Source organism: Arvicola amphibius, chromosome X (assembly GCF_903992535.2).
Source record: "Arvicola amphibius chromosome X, mArvAmp1.2, whole genome shotgun sequence".
NCBI classification, from domain to species: Eukaryota; Metazoa; Chordata; class Mammalia; order Rodentia; family Cricetidae; genus Arvicola; species Arvicola amphibius.
Genome location: NC_052065.1, coordinates 61,971,883 through 61,987,009, shown reverse-complemented (window position 1 = coordinate 61,987,009; position 15,127 = coordinate 61,971,883). Strand labels below are relative to the sequence as shown.

General features: G+C 40.1%; 1 protein-coding gene across 1 annotated transcript; it reads left to right on the top strand.

Annotated features, from left to right (window-relative positions):
• The first annotated feature begins 398 nt into the window (after window positions 1-398).
• On the top strand, window positions 399-8,826 carry LOC119805372 (doublesex- and mab-3-related transcription factor C1-like). Its single transcript, XM_038317331.1, has 7 exons — window positions 399-421; window positions 5,137-5,288; window positions 5,578-5,633; window positions 5,939-6,075; window positions 7,030-7,090; window positions 7,266-7,395; window positions 8,360-8,826. Exons 1-7 carry the CDS (start codon window positions 399-401, stop codon window positions 8,470-8,472), a joined length of 672 nt encoding a protein of 223 aa, XP_038173259.1. The 3' UTR covers window positions 8,473-8,826.
• Window positions 8,827-15,127: the final 6,301 nt, after the last annotated feature.

Here is a 15,127-nt window from a genome sequence, read left to right as displayed (position 1 = left end):
GTACCCCTAGAGGATGTTCCAGAGCACGTGAATGTGAAACTCACCTGCCCAGGAGGTGGGAAGAAGGGAAAGAATATCATCTTCCTAGAGAGTGACACCCCACTCAGGACATTTATCCACAGTTCTGCTGAGGTCCCCACTGTGCTGGCTGTGGAACTGAGACCTGTCCCCTGCATAGCCCTAATCCCTGCCCCTCCATGGTCCTAAGCCCTATTGCTCCTGCCCATGGTTCCTCCCTGCTTCAATTCAGTACATTGTGCTCAACCAGTAGATTTATTTCTGCTGCATGGCCTGAGTCCTACATCCCTCCCCCAGAACATTCTGTTCTTTCCTCTGCATTTCACCTTCACTCTGGCCAGCTCAGCAGCCTGAATGAAGTTCTGCACGCTGAACTGAAAATGCAGAGGTCTTCGGGTACACGGTGAGTTCCCCGTTTGTGGGGTCTCCATGGACAAAAGTGCTCACGAGCGCTGTCTGTGGTCCTCCCGTTTACTTAGGACAGTGAGGTTTCTCATAGAGCTCCCTAGGTGCACAATCCAAACCGTTCATAAAATTCCAGAACAATGTCTGGTATGGCACTCTGAGGCCTGAAGGCCTGGACCCTACTTCTCTCTGAGATGTTTGCTCTGTGCAGGTTACCCGCATATCTGAGCGTCTGCTTCTGGTGAATGATGGAAATTATTTGGGGGCCTGGAGAGTGTGTACAATGTGCAGGACAGTCGTCAGGTCATAGGGTTTAAAGTTTAGCAGTTTACTTTTAGAATGGTGATTGAGTTTGGGCTATGTCCTGCAGTCTGTTTGCGCCATCGATCTTTGTTTGTTTTTTTTTTTTCCATTTAGGGTATCCATTTTTCTGTGCCATTTCCTAATAGAATTCCCGTGGATCCTTTGTAGTGCTGTCTTTGGCCTGCCTCTGATCTCACTGGTGTGTGTGTCCTGTCCTAAGGTGACTCCGTGCTGTGGTGCTTACCTCTTTGTTGGAGCATGATAGTGAAATTCTGGGGTTCAGGCATTCTCCATCTTTGTCCTATTCCAAATGTCGTTGGCCCTTTTGTGTTGTAAGCACTGCTATAGAACTTTGAGCGATAACTTTTCCTTTTCTTGATGATTAGAGAGATTGGAAATCTTTTGAGTGCTTTGAACAGTGAGCATAGCATATTTATTTTACTTTCTCTTAGCAAAATTTTAGTAGTTTTCTCTAAATAAATGTTCCAGTGCTTATGCCAATATTCTTAACAGATATTTTGTTTATTTTAATGTTTTTGTAGATGTCATTTAAAACCCTTTGGGTCTCCAAATTGTAGAAACAATGTCCTTAATTGTTTCTAATATATTGAATTTAGTGGGAATTGTACATACTAAATTTTCTATTCAAATACTTTGTACAGAATTTTTAACATTTAGAGATGATTTTTATCTGGAATATGTAGTGATGAGGTGAGCAGGCCAGCTTTTCGACCAGTTCAGCTTTTGCACAGCTAGCTTATCCCCGGAAATAATAACAAAGAAACCGTATTCATTTAAACACTGCCTGGCTCATTAGTTCCAGCCTCTTATTGGCTAATTCTCACATCTTGATTAACCCATTTCTAATAAATCTGTGTAATACCACAACGTGGTGGCTTACCGAGAAGATTCTAACCTACATCCATCCTGAGCGGGAGCTTCATGGCGTCTGCCTGACTCTGCTTTCTACCCAGCATCCTGTTCTGTCTACTTCGCCTACCTAATTTTCTTCCTAACAAAGCCAAGACAGTTTCTTTATTTAACCAATGAAATTAACACAAAGCAGAAGACACTCCTGCATCAGGAATATTGAGTATTTCTATTATCAATTATGTCACTTTTAAGGGAAGATAATACAGAGGTGCTTTTTGTTTAATGGAATGAAATGAACTAAACAGTTCATAATTGGACAAAATGCAGAAAACATTGACTGTAGAGTGTCCAGCCGTAAATGAGATATCTGTATCATATGATCCCCTTTCCCTCTACACCTCTCCACTCTGCTCTACGCCACCCCTACTCCACCAAGATTCAGGGAACTTTGTAAAGAGAAGGCAAGGATAGTATGAGACTCAAAGTCAGGGAAAACCAGGACTAACAGTGTCTTCTGCTTATCACAGAATCACTTACTTTTGAACTCATAGCACATAAGCTGCAGACCATCAAGTCAGTCAATAATCTAGCATGGTTGGGAGAGGGGGTCATGAGTCTGCACACCTCCTTGAAAAGTTATGGACAGTTGGTAGATTTGGGGGTTAGGGAGAATTGACTTTCTCTTAAAGTGTGGCCTTAGTCAGTCATGCTCCTGTGGTTGGCCCCACACTCAGGATCACAAATTTGTCTTGGTGGATTATTAAAGAAAAACAAAGAGGACACTGAGATTGGAGGGGTGGAAAGGTAGATGGCAAACGTAGGAAGAGTTAAGGGAGGAATGGGGTCTGAATATTTTAAAAACTCATTGTATTGATGTCTCACAAGATTGATAAAAATATCATACAAAAAAGAGGACATGGCTAGGATGGGTCTGAGAGGAATTGGGGGAGGAGTCAGGTAGAATATTATCAAAATACATTGCTTGCATATATAAAATTCTCAAAGAATTAATAAAATATACTAAAATATATAACCAAATGGCATTCTTTTACTTCTTCCCTTTCAATCTGTATGCCTTTTTATTTGAGTTTTTTGTTGTTGTTTCTTTTTTTTCTCATTTTTTTAATTAAAAATTTCCATCTCCCCTCCTCCTCCCCCTTCCCTCCCCTCCCTTCCACCCATACCCCCCACTCCCTCCCTCTCCAAGCCAAAAAGCCATCAGGGTTCCCTTCACTATGTTAAGTCCAAGGTCCTCCCAACTCCCCCTAAGTCCAGGAAGGTGAGGAACCAAACTGACAAGGCTCACAGTGAGCCCGTCCATGCTGTAGAGTTCAAGCTCATCGCCGTTATCCTTGGTTTCTCAGTCCTCCTCCACCATCAGCCACATTCAGAGAGTCCGGTTTGGTCCCCTGTTCCATCAGTCCCATTCCAACTGGACTTGGTGATCTCCCGTTAGTTCTGTCCCACCGTCTCAATGGGTAAACGCACTCCTCACGGTCCTGACTTCCTTGCTCATGATCTCCCTCCTTTTGCTCCTCATCAGGACCTTGGGAGCTCAGTCCGTTGCTCCTATGTGGGGCTCTGTCATTTTCTCCATCCAACGCCAGGTGAAGGTTCTATGGTGATATGCAAGATATTCATGAGTATGGCAATAGGATCTGGACATTTCTGGCACCCTCTCCTCAGCTGCCCAAGGAACTAGCTGGGGGTGTCTTCCTGGACACCTGGGAACCCCTCTAGAGTCAAGTCTCTGCCAACCCTAGAATGGCTCCCTTAATTAAGATATATAATTCCCTGTTCCCACATCCACCCTTCCTATATCCCAAGCATCCTATTCCCCCAAGCTCTCCCCATCCTCCACTTCACACTTTTTCTCTCCCCATCCCCCCATACCCCCATCCCACCCCACCCCCAAGTTCCCATTTTTTGTCCGGCAATCTTGTCTACTTCCAATATCCAGGAGGATAACTATGTTTTTCTTTGGATTCACCTTCTTATTTAGCTTCTCCGGGATTTTTTACGAATTATAGGCTCGATGTCCTTTATTTATGGCTAGAAACCAATTATGAGTGAGTGTGGCAGCTATGGCCTAAAGTTTAATGTATGCATATGGTTTAATTTGTATAGAGAGACATTTGAGCTCATTTCTGACTTTTTGGATGGAATATTCTGTCATTTCAATATCACATGTTTTTTTTTCATACATACAATCTAATTATGTATACATATATATATATATAGACATACATACATCAAAGCCGAAGAGACAACATCTAGGGAAAGAAAAGAAACTAAAGTGTGGTGGAAACAAGAGAGTAATGAAGGAAAATGAAGATGAATATATTTTTCTCATGTATAGAGTCTTCATTCAATTGTATGTGTATACATGTATGTGTGTGTGTGTGTGTGTGCATGTGCATGTATATAATATGAAAGTAAAGAGGAACTGTTTGGGGGTAAGAAGGGGACTGTGTGGAAGATGAGCACTTAAGTGCAATGGAGGGATATATGAGTAAAGCACTGTGCTAACCATGTGAAAATGTCATGAATCATCCATTTTGAATGCTAAATAAAAATTATAAGATAATAATACTATCAAAGTTAATGAAAAAGAATTATTTACCTTTTCACCAGTAAGTATATTTCTAGCAATGAATTTTTTTGGTAGATGCATTTTATTGGATTGAGGATATGTCCTTGTGCTCCTACAATGTCAACTTTTTAATCTGATATTTATCATGAGTGGACTTTTATGTTGTTAAATATCTTTTTGTTACACATCTTGGTATCTGCTGTCCTTTTATTTTATCCCACTAATATAGTAAAATTCATTGGTGGGTCTTTTTGAGACAAGGTCTCACTCTAGGCCAAGCTATCCTGGAATTCATTGTGTAGCCAAGGCTGGCCTCAAATCTGTTGGAATCCTGTTGTGTGAACCTTCTGAATGCTGGGATGTATTCATATGCCACTAGACCAAGCTTTAGTATTGGTATTTAAATGAAAGTTGTCTTGCATTTCTTGGGTAAGCTATGTTTGATGTTGGGTGTTTTTCATACATCCTTGAAATAAAACTGCTAAAAGTTCATGAGAGACGTTTGCATCTATGTTCATGAGGAATACTGGTCAGTAATACTACCTGTGGCATCTTTTATTTCTTCATAGAAGTAATATTGAACACATTAAATAAATAGGGAAGTTCTTTCTTTTACTTTCTAAAAAAGCTCTTGTCAGATTGCTTTGGCATTTTGTTCATTGGACACAATTAAATAAATACCAGTGATGATTGAAGCATGTGTTGAGTTGATGAATAAAGTATGGCATTTCAGTGAGGCAAGTCACAGGGACTGGGGAACCTTGATAGATTCAACTTAGTCCCAACACAGCAGTAGATTGCTTGTCCAAATAAGGGGATAAAAGCATTGTGGCCTCTTCAAGTCTTAGGACTGCCAAAATCGTGCCTTCTTTTCCTATGTATAGTGTCTGGGAGACCTCTTCTATATGTAACTAATATTAGGTCTACAAATCCCCCTGTTTTAGGGAACTACACAAGGCCTTGTCTGTTGTGAGTGCCTTCAAGAAGAGACAGGTAAAGAGACGCCTAGTTCGGAGACAGAGAAGGATGATGATGGCGGCTGCCCCTAATGCACACATGCATGTCAAGAATTTGACTATGGAAGAAGGAGTTTGCAGTAAGTGTCTTTCACTAGATAGGGTCCCTGAACTTGGGGAGGAAGCATGAGTATTTTTGTCACCAGTCCCATCACTGACTTGCCGTGTAACCTTCAGCAAGAACTCTCTGATGTGTAAAAAAAATCATTGTCAGGTGCCAAAGTGTTTACAGGAAGGAATGATTTGGCAAGGCATTAGGGAAGAGAAAAGATCAGTAATGACATGAGATTTTAGTATAGGTGTGGGGTATTATAGAAGAGGGATGGTAGGGGAGGAAGTCTCAACCCAAATGTGATCATTATTTTATAGCTGGAAAGAACACTATGCATCAGCTCCAGGTCAAGGTTGACGCAGCAACCCAGGAGGTAAGAAGAGTCTGTTGCCCAAGGGGAATTTTCCCATCAGCCATTGCCCAGACCCTTTCTACTATATCCCGAAGACAGTTTCCATTTCTCACCCTATGACCTACTCCTCTTGTGGCACTGGAAAAATCACTTCTGTCTGGACCTCAGTGTTCTCAAATCAGAGTAAAAGGTAAGGTTGGATGGTCTTCAAGGTTCCCACAGCTTGGAATTCTGTGTTCTTATTTTCATCCAAAACTATTCTCATTCTTTATCTTTCCATGAACAACTGGGTGTCTGATCCTTATCTTTGATCTCTGCTTCTTCAGGAGAGCTCCCGGGGGCCTGTGCTGCTGAGTCAGCCCCCAGAACTAACATCTATGCCATATACTCCAGAGACCACAGGGCAACAACTGGCGGTTTCCCTTTCAGGGGAGCTCCATGGGCTCTCTACCATGCCGAGCATGTGAGTAGGACAAGGACATAGAATGTACTGTGTTTGGGGATTTCCAGCCTTGTGTTTAGTGCCAAGGGTGATAGCAGCAGGAGAACGACAATAGGAAGAAGGAGGTAAATGAGTAGGGGAAGGAGAAATCAGCAAGGGCAGAACACTTTCAGCTTTGGCACTTTCTATCCAAGAGGATCTGCACAAGTAGTTTTCCAAGTTCCCATTTCCCAGCAAGCATGCTGGTGGACACAGTCTATATCTATACCATTGAAAAGAGAACTAACACAAGGTCTACCACATAGTAGGTCTTCAAAGTGTTGAGATTGTTATTACTTTTTAACAGATAGAGAAGGAAGGTCCTGGTGAAATCTGGGAGTTTTGTAAGGAGGTTTCACAGGGCCTTAGGTGTCTGTCCAAAGGACAGTGAACCTGAATTATCTTTCATGGCCAGAGGTAATTGGATAAGTGGAGGCAAGATGCAGCCGCTGACAAAGGATGGTACTCACATTGCCTTCAGCTGCTTTCAGACTAAAACATAGACACTATGATTCATCATCATCATTTTTACTCTAGCCCTGGGAGGAAAAGCCAGTATAAACTATTGTCTCAGGGATGCAGCTAAAAGGGATGCTGAAAATGAGTCGGCCAATAGAAAGGGCTTGCCCAAAGCACAAGGTTAAATATCTATGCAATCATTTGGATTCCCAAATCTCAGTATTGCAGATTCTTGCTACTCTGTCTACTGGTAGGATATTTCTATGAGAACATTTCTTTGGGGTGTGTGTGATTGAGATAGGATTTCTCAGTAGCTTTTGGAAACTGTCATAGAACTAGCTCTTGGAGACTAGGCTGGCCTTGAACTCACCAAGATCCACCTGCCTCTGCCTCCCAAGTACTGGGATTAAAGGTGTGTGCCACCACTACCAGGCTTCATCAGAACTTTTAATACCTTGGCCCTTCCTCTTCTTACAGGTGCCCAAGCCTGATGCTTCAGCCCTGTGCCACTACTGACCCTATGCTACTGCAGTCACAGGTCCTGCCAAAGACACGGGATTCAGAACAATGGGAGGAAATAAGTTTTGGAGATGTGAACACAAGTAGACTGGGCAGAGTGGGGGGCATCTGGGCAGCAGGTGCTAGAGGGTTACTTATCATAGAAGAGGACACACATTTTCCTAGTCTTCATTTTCTCACCCTTTCTTCTGCAGGGCCCCAGTGCCTCCAACCAGGCTTCAGTTTCTGCTACCTTGGAGTGGCAGGAGATGCTGGAGGCTGCTGAAGCTCTGCTGGCTCTGAAAAATTCTTCACAGACACGTCGCCAGCCCTGTGGTGTACCAGGTATGTGGGGATATTTGGCAGAAAGGAAGCTGTGAGATGAGATATTGGTAGCTATCTAGAAACCCAGAGTTGGTGTTTTTAACTACCTTGGAGCCAAGCACTCGAGTTCCTAAGGCTGACTTGAGCAATGGTGCCTAGGGGTTACTCAGTGAATCTTCAGGTCACTAAATGTTTTACTCTATAAAAATTGCCCAGTGTCCTGACATCAAGAAACAGGTAGACTGAGGTCCCTAAGATAGCAAAATCTTACTTCAGGGGAGGCAGTATATCAAGTAGAAGGAATAGAACTGGGTATAATGGTTCCCAATGCATGGTTGTGTCCCAGTCCACTGTAGACTGAGAAGAACCAGTAGAACATGCACAGAGGATAAGGGTCTGGCATGGAACAAGATCATGATGGCCACTTGAAGGCATTTTCCATGTAGATACAGAGCCTGAACAACCTTATCAGGTTGAATTTTGCCAGTGAATTTCAGTGGTCAACCCGAACAGGAAGGGCTTCCTGAGATCAGAGGAATATTACATGGTTGGGTGGGCTGAGGTGGAGTCTGGGCACTACTGAGACAAAGACACCAATGGGTATTGTCTTGTGGGTGGGAAGCCATTCTGGGTGGACATGCTGGAACAAAAGGCAATTAATGAAACTAGAGAGATTGTCACTGAGGTCTACCAGAGTGGGTGATGTAGGCTAGGGCAGCAAATCTGTGGGTTGAGGAGATAGAGAATTTAATTTCTTCAGTGAGGATCATATCTAGAAATCCCAGGTTTGACCAAAAGGGATTACTGGCTGTACCTGAGGGATGGTAGAGCAAATACCAGAGATAAGGAGGTCTGATGGGGATTGGTATATTCCTGGTCTCTCTGACAAATCTGAGATTGTTTGAGACACAGCAAAGGTGAAGAGAGAACTGAGGAGAGTATAATGTATGTGATCTGACTCTGGTCTTTGTTTTTCTGTCTTCAGGTCCTGCTGGAGAGAGGGGACTGCAGCTGGCTAGCCCCACAATGCCACCTCGGCCTGCTAGCTCTGGTTCACTGCCTTCTGGACATCTGGATTGCATGTCCCTCTTGACCTAAGAACCCAGACTGTGAGGCCTTGCTAGAGCACTGCCTGTTTTATTCCTGTTTCTTACCTTGCAAAATCGCTCCTGCCCAAAGTGCTTAATGTGTTTTTTAAGCATTCAGGTATTTTATAAGCTTTCAGATCCTTTTTATGATGTAGGGCAATTACTTGGCTTTCCTATATTCTTTATCCCCATCCTTTATTTCTTTGGAAGCTGGGGCTTTTTATGTGTCTTATAAAATGCTTTGTGCAATCTAATATGATCAATCAATCTATCAGTGGGGTTCTGAGTGGTATCAAATGCCAGTGTTTTCCTTTGTGTGCACTTGCACACTTATCTGTGCACTACTGTACTTACATATGTATGTGGAAACATGAGGATTTTTCACATTGCATCTAGATTTGTGTGTTACCAAAAATAAATAATTTTATGTGGCACTAAGAAGTATGGGTTGTTTGTTAAGCGGCGTATGACAAATATCAAGGGAGACTACATAAACTGTTATCTAGAAATTTATTCTATTGAAGCATCAAGCAAGAGGTTTAAAAGAGCAAATATCAGTTACAGTGTCTTTCAGAATTGCACAGCCCTTTTATTGCTACCAAAGTCAACATTGTGTAGTATTCAGTGGTCTTCTTTTTCCCTGGATGAGGTTCTGTGTCCTCTAATAATGTTTGAACTCATTGCAGAAATGGAGATCCTATCAGACAGACAGAAATTTCAACCAGACTTTGTTGAATGCACTCTTTCCTTCCAAACCTTTCCTCATTCCATCACAAATGATAGTTGATGACATCTATTTATACTATTTCTTTTTTCCTGATGCTATGCTAATCAGAATTCTGATCTTTTCCATATGATGATGGAATCAGTTAGGATATGGAGCAAGACTGAGGGACATCTCACTTTTCTTCTACTCCCTTGAGCAATTACATGGATAAATGATCCCGAAGTCCATTCATTCCCAATGGCAGATGTTTAAGGTCAAGTATTCTTGAAGGAGTACGTGAGGAAGAGCCAAGGTCCTGCTATACAGGGACATCCTCACCACGAGTTGGTTCCATTGCTGAGTTATTCTTTGTGGATTTATAGATACCACTAGGCAACGTTTCCCATTCTGAATGCACAAAGGTTATGTATGGTGAGTGTAATACTTATATGATGTGTAAACCATTATCAGTATTAACTTTTTAGTTGAAATCTATTTAAGGTTTCTATTCAGAGCCAGGCAGCAGTGGTGTATGTCTTTAATCCCAGCACTTGGGAGGCAAAGGTAGGCAGGTCTCTCTGAGTTCGAAACCATCCTGGTCTACAAGAGCTAGTTCCAGAACAGGCTCCAAAGCTACTGAGAAGCCCTGTCTCAAAAAACCAAAAAATAAAAAAAAGATTTCTATTCAGATATAGTGTGAAGAAGACATCCAGTTATACAGATACCATGAGTGAAACATTTTCCAAAGTAAGTGGCATTTATATTATGATAGTCAAGAATACACAGACTCTAAGACCCATGAGAAGTGTAGAGGTCATTTGAGAAGTCACAACGCATAGACCATGATTAAAACAAGAAAGAATTCTAGCTCTGGTTATAGGAAAATTCTCAAGTATGTCTCTTAATGCCCCTATCTTTACTATATATAAGGTAGAAAAAACAGGAGAAATCTGGAACACATATCCCCTAAGTTAGTAGTGAGAATGACCTGGTAGACTGGCCTATGAATTCAGTGTTCTGGGTTATACAGCAGTTATATGTCAAACCAGTTTCTGTCTTGCCTGATTTGAAAGGCTGAAGGAAATTGATTGGCCATTGAAAGCCCCTTACAACAGGCCAGAAACATTTAAGAGCTGCAGGTCTAAATGCAGATATCATGTGAACAAGACACTAGGAAAGATTATACAAGTGACTGAGCCTCTGGCCCATTGGCAACAGTCTTCCTATATGCTAAGTCAGGGTGCAGTCTTGGAAAAGTGTTTTCTTTAAAACCTTCAAATCCAAACAAAAACATTAAAAGGCATATATATTAAGAGAGAAGGATGGGGCAATTAAAAAAACAAATTAACCCGGGCGGTGGTGGCACACACCTTTAATCCCAGCACTCGGGAGGCAGAAGCAGGCGGATCTCTGAGTTTGAGGCCAGCCTGGTCTACAAGAGCTAGATTCAGGACAGGCTCTAGAAACTACAGGGAAACCCTGTCTCGAAAAACCAAAAAAAAAAAAAAAAACAAAAACAAACAAACAAAAAAAAACAAATTAAAACTCCAAAAGTTGTACTTAAAGAAATTCAGGACCAGGAGAGACATCAGAAAGAAGAGAAAAAAAAATCATCCTAACAATGTTTGATAAGTTAAAAGCTAACACAGATAAATAGTCAAAACAATGTATAAAATAACAACAAAAATTCAGACAGAAGTAAACTTTTTTATTTTTATTAGATCTTTTTATTTTATTATTTTTATTTTATGTATGAGTGTTTTGTCTGAATATATGCATATGTTTCACATCCATGTTTAGTACCTGTGGAGCTTCAGAAGATGGTATCAGATTCCCTGGAACTTCAGGTAACTGTAAAGATGTCTGTGAACCACCAAGTGGGTGCTGGGAGTCAAATGCACATCCTCTGCAAGAACAGGTGTCTTCTTTCCAGGCCCTGCAGTTTCTGATTTTAAACCACTGTATAAAGTTACAATTCTCAAAGTGTCTGGTATTGGGAATACAAAAACAACAAACAGTCCAGGAGAAAACCATAGTGCTCAGAAATAAATTCCTACCCATATGGTTAAATGACCTTTGACAGTGGGCTCACTGGATGAAGGACAGTACTGCCTCAATATGACATATTGCAAAACCACATGGAAAAAAAATGCGGTTGGCACATTACAACATCTAAAAATTATCTGAAAACAATTAAGGCACAAGAAGAAAAAAGTTGTTGAATTTAAATTGGTCTTCCTTTTCTCAGAACAAGATGAAAATGAAATATTCCTGTTGTTTTCTTATCATGTTTGATTATTGCTTTGGAAATAATTTAATTTGTGTTCAATTGTGATTAAAAAAACTAATTTAAAATCATTTCAGATTTTCATAATACTTAATAATACAGTGGCTCTCCAAATTTGTATAGCATTTGTATTACTTTTGAAGTGATGTTCACGCATAACCATGTATGATTATTGATCACCTTGTCAGCAAATAGAAGAACAATTTGAGTGATTAGTTTAATACCTGTGTAAAGCAAGCAAAAGAAAACAATATGAGATATGTAGCACCAATATATGTGGGTTAAAATCAATACCAATAAAATCTCCATAAAGATATTTGACTTTTTTATTCAGTTTACTGTTTTCTATCTCTTTTTATTCAGTTTACTTTTAAAATATCTCTTAATTGTTACAAAGGATGTTGACTTCATTGTGAAAATGAAGAAAGAAAGGCCATGAATTTGAAAGAGACCAAGAAATGGTATATAGAAAGGTTTGGAGGGAGAAAAGGAAAGGGGGAATAATGTAATATATTATAATCTGTGATGGTTTGAATGAGAATGACCCCCATAAGTTTATATGTTTGAATGTCTGGGTCTCAGTTGGTAGACTGTTTAGGAAAGATTAGCAAATAGGTATGATCTCATTGGAGAAAGTGTGTCACTGAGGGTGAAGGATTGGCTTTGATGTTTTAAAAGCCTGTGCCAGACCCAGTTTTATTTTCTCTTCCAGCAATTTACAGTTCAGATGTAAGTTCTCAGCTACTGCTCCAGAGCCATACTTGCCTGCCTGATGACAGAGTCTCCACTGTAATGATTACAGACTAACCTAACCCTCTAAATCTATAAGCAAGTCTCCAATTAAATGTATCTTCTATAAGTTGTCTTGTTCATAGTATTTTGTCATGCTGATAGAACAGTAACTAAGACATAACCACCAAACAGAAGCAATTTTTCAAACCATAAAAACTGATCAATTATTGCCTTCTTTGTGCATTTTTCTGTGAAATGAGGTCTTCCTATATTTCCTAGGTTGGCTTTGAACTCTTGACTAAAGTGTTCCTCTCACTTTATTAAACCTTAACTATTTTATTTCATGCTTTATACAGTTTCTAATTTTGGGTGTGTGTGTGTGTTTTTTCTGAGATTGCTTTTCATTTTGTTTATAGCTAATGGGCCAGGCAGTATTTAAATAAATACAGTTTCTGTGTGATTATTTCAGGTATAAGATAGCTGGGTGGTTGGGATGCCAAGGAGCCTGCCTTCCTGTTACAGATTGGTGCCCACGTGGTCAACTAAATCCACGTGAAATCTGAGAGAGCTTCAAAAACAATAGAGTTTAACACAGCTTCTTGCTGTTTTCTGGTGGCTTGTCACAGCAGCTTTAAGAGAGATTTTCCTCATTCAGCTATAGTGGGGAAAAAAGCCACACAGTTTTAAAATGCCGACTTTCTTGGCTATGCTGCTAGTGTGACCTCTGTCTCTTGTGGGAGACAGAGCATTTGGATGGGGTTTGTGAGTAAAGTGCTATGGCTTGCTTGATGGAAACGTGGACTTGCTGTGTGTCTAAAAGAGAGGCAATGCATGTGGCTCAGAGGCACAAGCATCTCTGCCATGCTGGACTCTGCAGCATGTGGGCAGGAACTACTATCTTTACCATAGTAACAGCACAGCTTAAGTTTTAGACTGGGCAGGCAAACAGGCGGTACCATATTAATCCTAACAAGGGTACACCTGAAGATTTTAAGAAGCATTTAGCATTTTAAAAAGTGCTCCTGGACAATAAGGATGTACAGATTCACAATAGGACAGATTCAGACATAAAAGACCTCTAAATGGGTCACAATGTTGGATACATGTACGTAGGCTTGAGGGAGACAAAAAAGAGTATAGACTATAAAATAAAGTTAATGCTTTAGAAAATAAAGGTAAAGTCTTTAAAGAGACAGATAGTACAGATAGTCATAGATTAAAACGAGGAAAGAAAAATAAGACACATAAAAATAGAAAATTCACAGACTCTGGGTTCTGTATGTTATTGTGTTTTCTTTGAATTTTATGACTGTGAAGGAGCTAAGTACAGAGAGAAATTTCATTGTTTGGGCTGCTTAGCTAAACCAGCATGTATATTATAAAGGTATAATGACTTCAGGATTTGGGTCTAAGAATATGATGCTTTGGAAAAGAGGTTCTTCTTTTGTTTTCGCAGATGATGAGACCCTGTGGATTGCTTCTAAAGCAATATGTTATGATAGGCCATACCCTCCTGAAAGGTTGCCATAAACACTCTCAGAAAATTACTTCACTCAACTTCTGAGTGAGATGAACCTAGCACATAGGATATACCATGAAGGACCTGATTAACAGCACCCCCATACAGCAGGAAGAAGTTTGGAGAGAAATAACTATATGCATATTCTCAAATATTGTTTATAAATTTTTGTTTACATTTAAAGGGGGATATGATAGAGAAAGAAATAATTTGCATTGGTATGGATCTTGCTTTATTGATATAAATTTAAGGTCAATCTTGTTATATGTATATTTTGCTCTTGATTAAGGTATTATGATTGTGTAGTTCATTTAAAATTTTAATGTATAATTAAGAAATATAGGTTAATAGATAATCTCTATAATAGTAAAGTTTGTAGTCATGTTAGATTTTCTAGATGTTCATTTCAGATGGATAGACATTCTTCATATCTTCCAAGGCTACATAATATGGCATTTAAAATGTTTTAATAACTTAGGACTTTTCATGACAATGACATACATCTGTTCCTGGCAGCACCAAGCTACTTTGAGAGGAAGATGGGCATCAAAGAGGCTCCTTAGCCATTTGGGCAAGAAACTTCTCTTGTCTGGACTGTTGCATAAACTGGAAATGAAGAACCTGCAGAGAGAGGACTACTGAAATTGTCTAAAGGTGAGATGGTCTTTCAGGGTTCCTGCTTCATGAAAGAGCCTGTGAGACATTCTGCAGGACACAGAAGAAAGTGACTAAACTGTCTTTGAAATTTCCAGCTTCATGGAAAAGTCTGCTGGATACTATGGGCCTGTAGGCTGAAGATGGATGCCCCAATGGTACAAAAAACTTTGGGTAAATATCCAGGCAGTGAGATGCCTCTGTCATTTCTAGAGTTTTGGAAGTTGCTTACAATGCACTTTCTGTTTACTTAGGTAATATTATATCCTTCTGGAGTCTTTGGTGGAGCTGAATAATAGACAGTTATAGTTAGAGTTTTCCTTTGTTATGATAAAAGATAAAATAGATATAAATATTGTAACTGTAATTCTTGCTTTATACCTGTTATATGTAATTTTACTATGTTAAAGTTAAAGCCTTTTTGTTTAAACAGAAAAGGGGAAATGGTGTAGGCGTTCCTACTGTTTGTGTGTTGCTTTCATTGGGTAATGAATAAAGAAACGGCCTTGGCCTAGTTGATAGGACAAAATTTAGGTACGTGGAGTAGACAGAACTGAATGCTGGGAAGAAGGGTAGAGTGGCAGACACCATGGATCTCCTGCCTGAGACAGACACTGGTTAGAATCTTGCCGGTAAGCCACAGTCACATGGCAATATACAGATTAATAGAAATGGGTTAAATTAAGATATAAGAATTAGCCAATAAGAAAGTAGAGCTAATAGGCCAGGCCGTGTTTAAATGAATACAGTTTCTGTTTTGTTTGGGT

Excerpts from the sequence above, each read along its gene's own strand:
- LOC119805372 (XM_038317331.1), top strand. The coding sequence starts at position 399 with ATGCAGAGGTCTTCGGGTACACG. Across the intron at positions 5,289-5,577 it reads TATGGAAGAAGGAGTTTGCA|CTGGAAAGAACACTATGCAT; the intron begins GTAAGTGTCTTT and ends ATTATTTTATAG. Across the intron at positions 6,076-7,029 it reads CTCTCTACCATGCCGAGCAT|GTGCCCAAGCCTGATGCTTC; the intron begins GTGAGTAGGACA and ends CTCTTCTTACAG.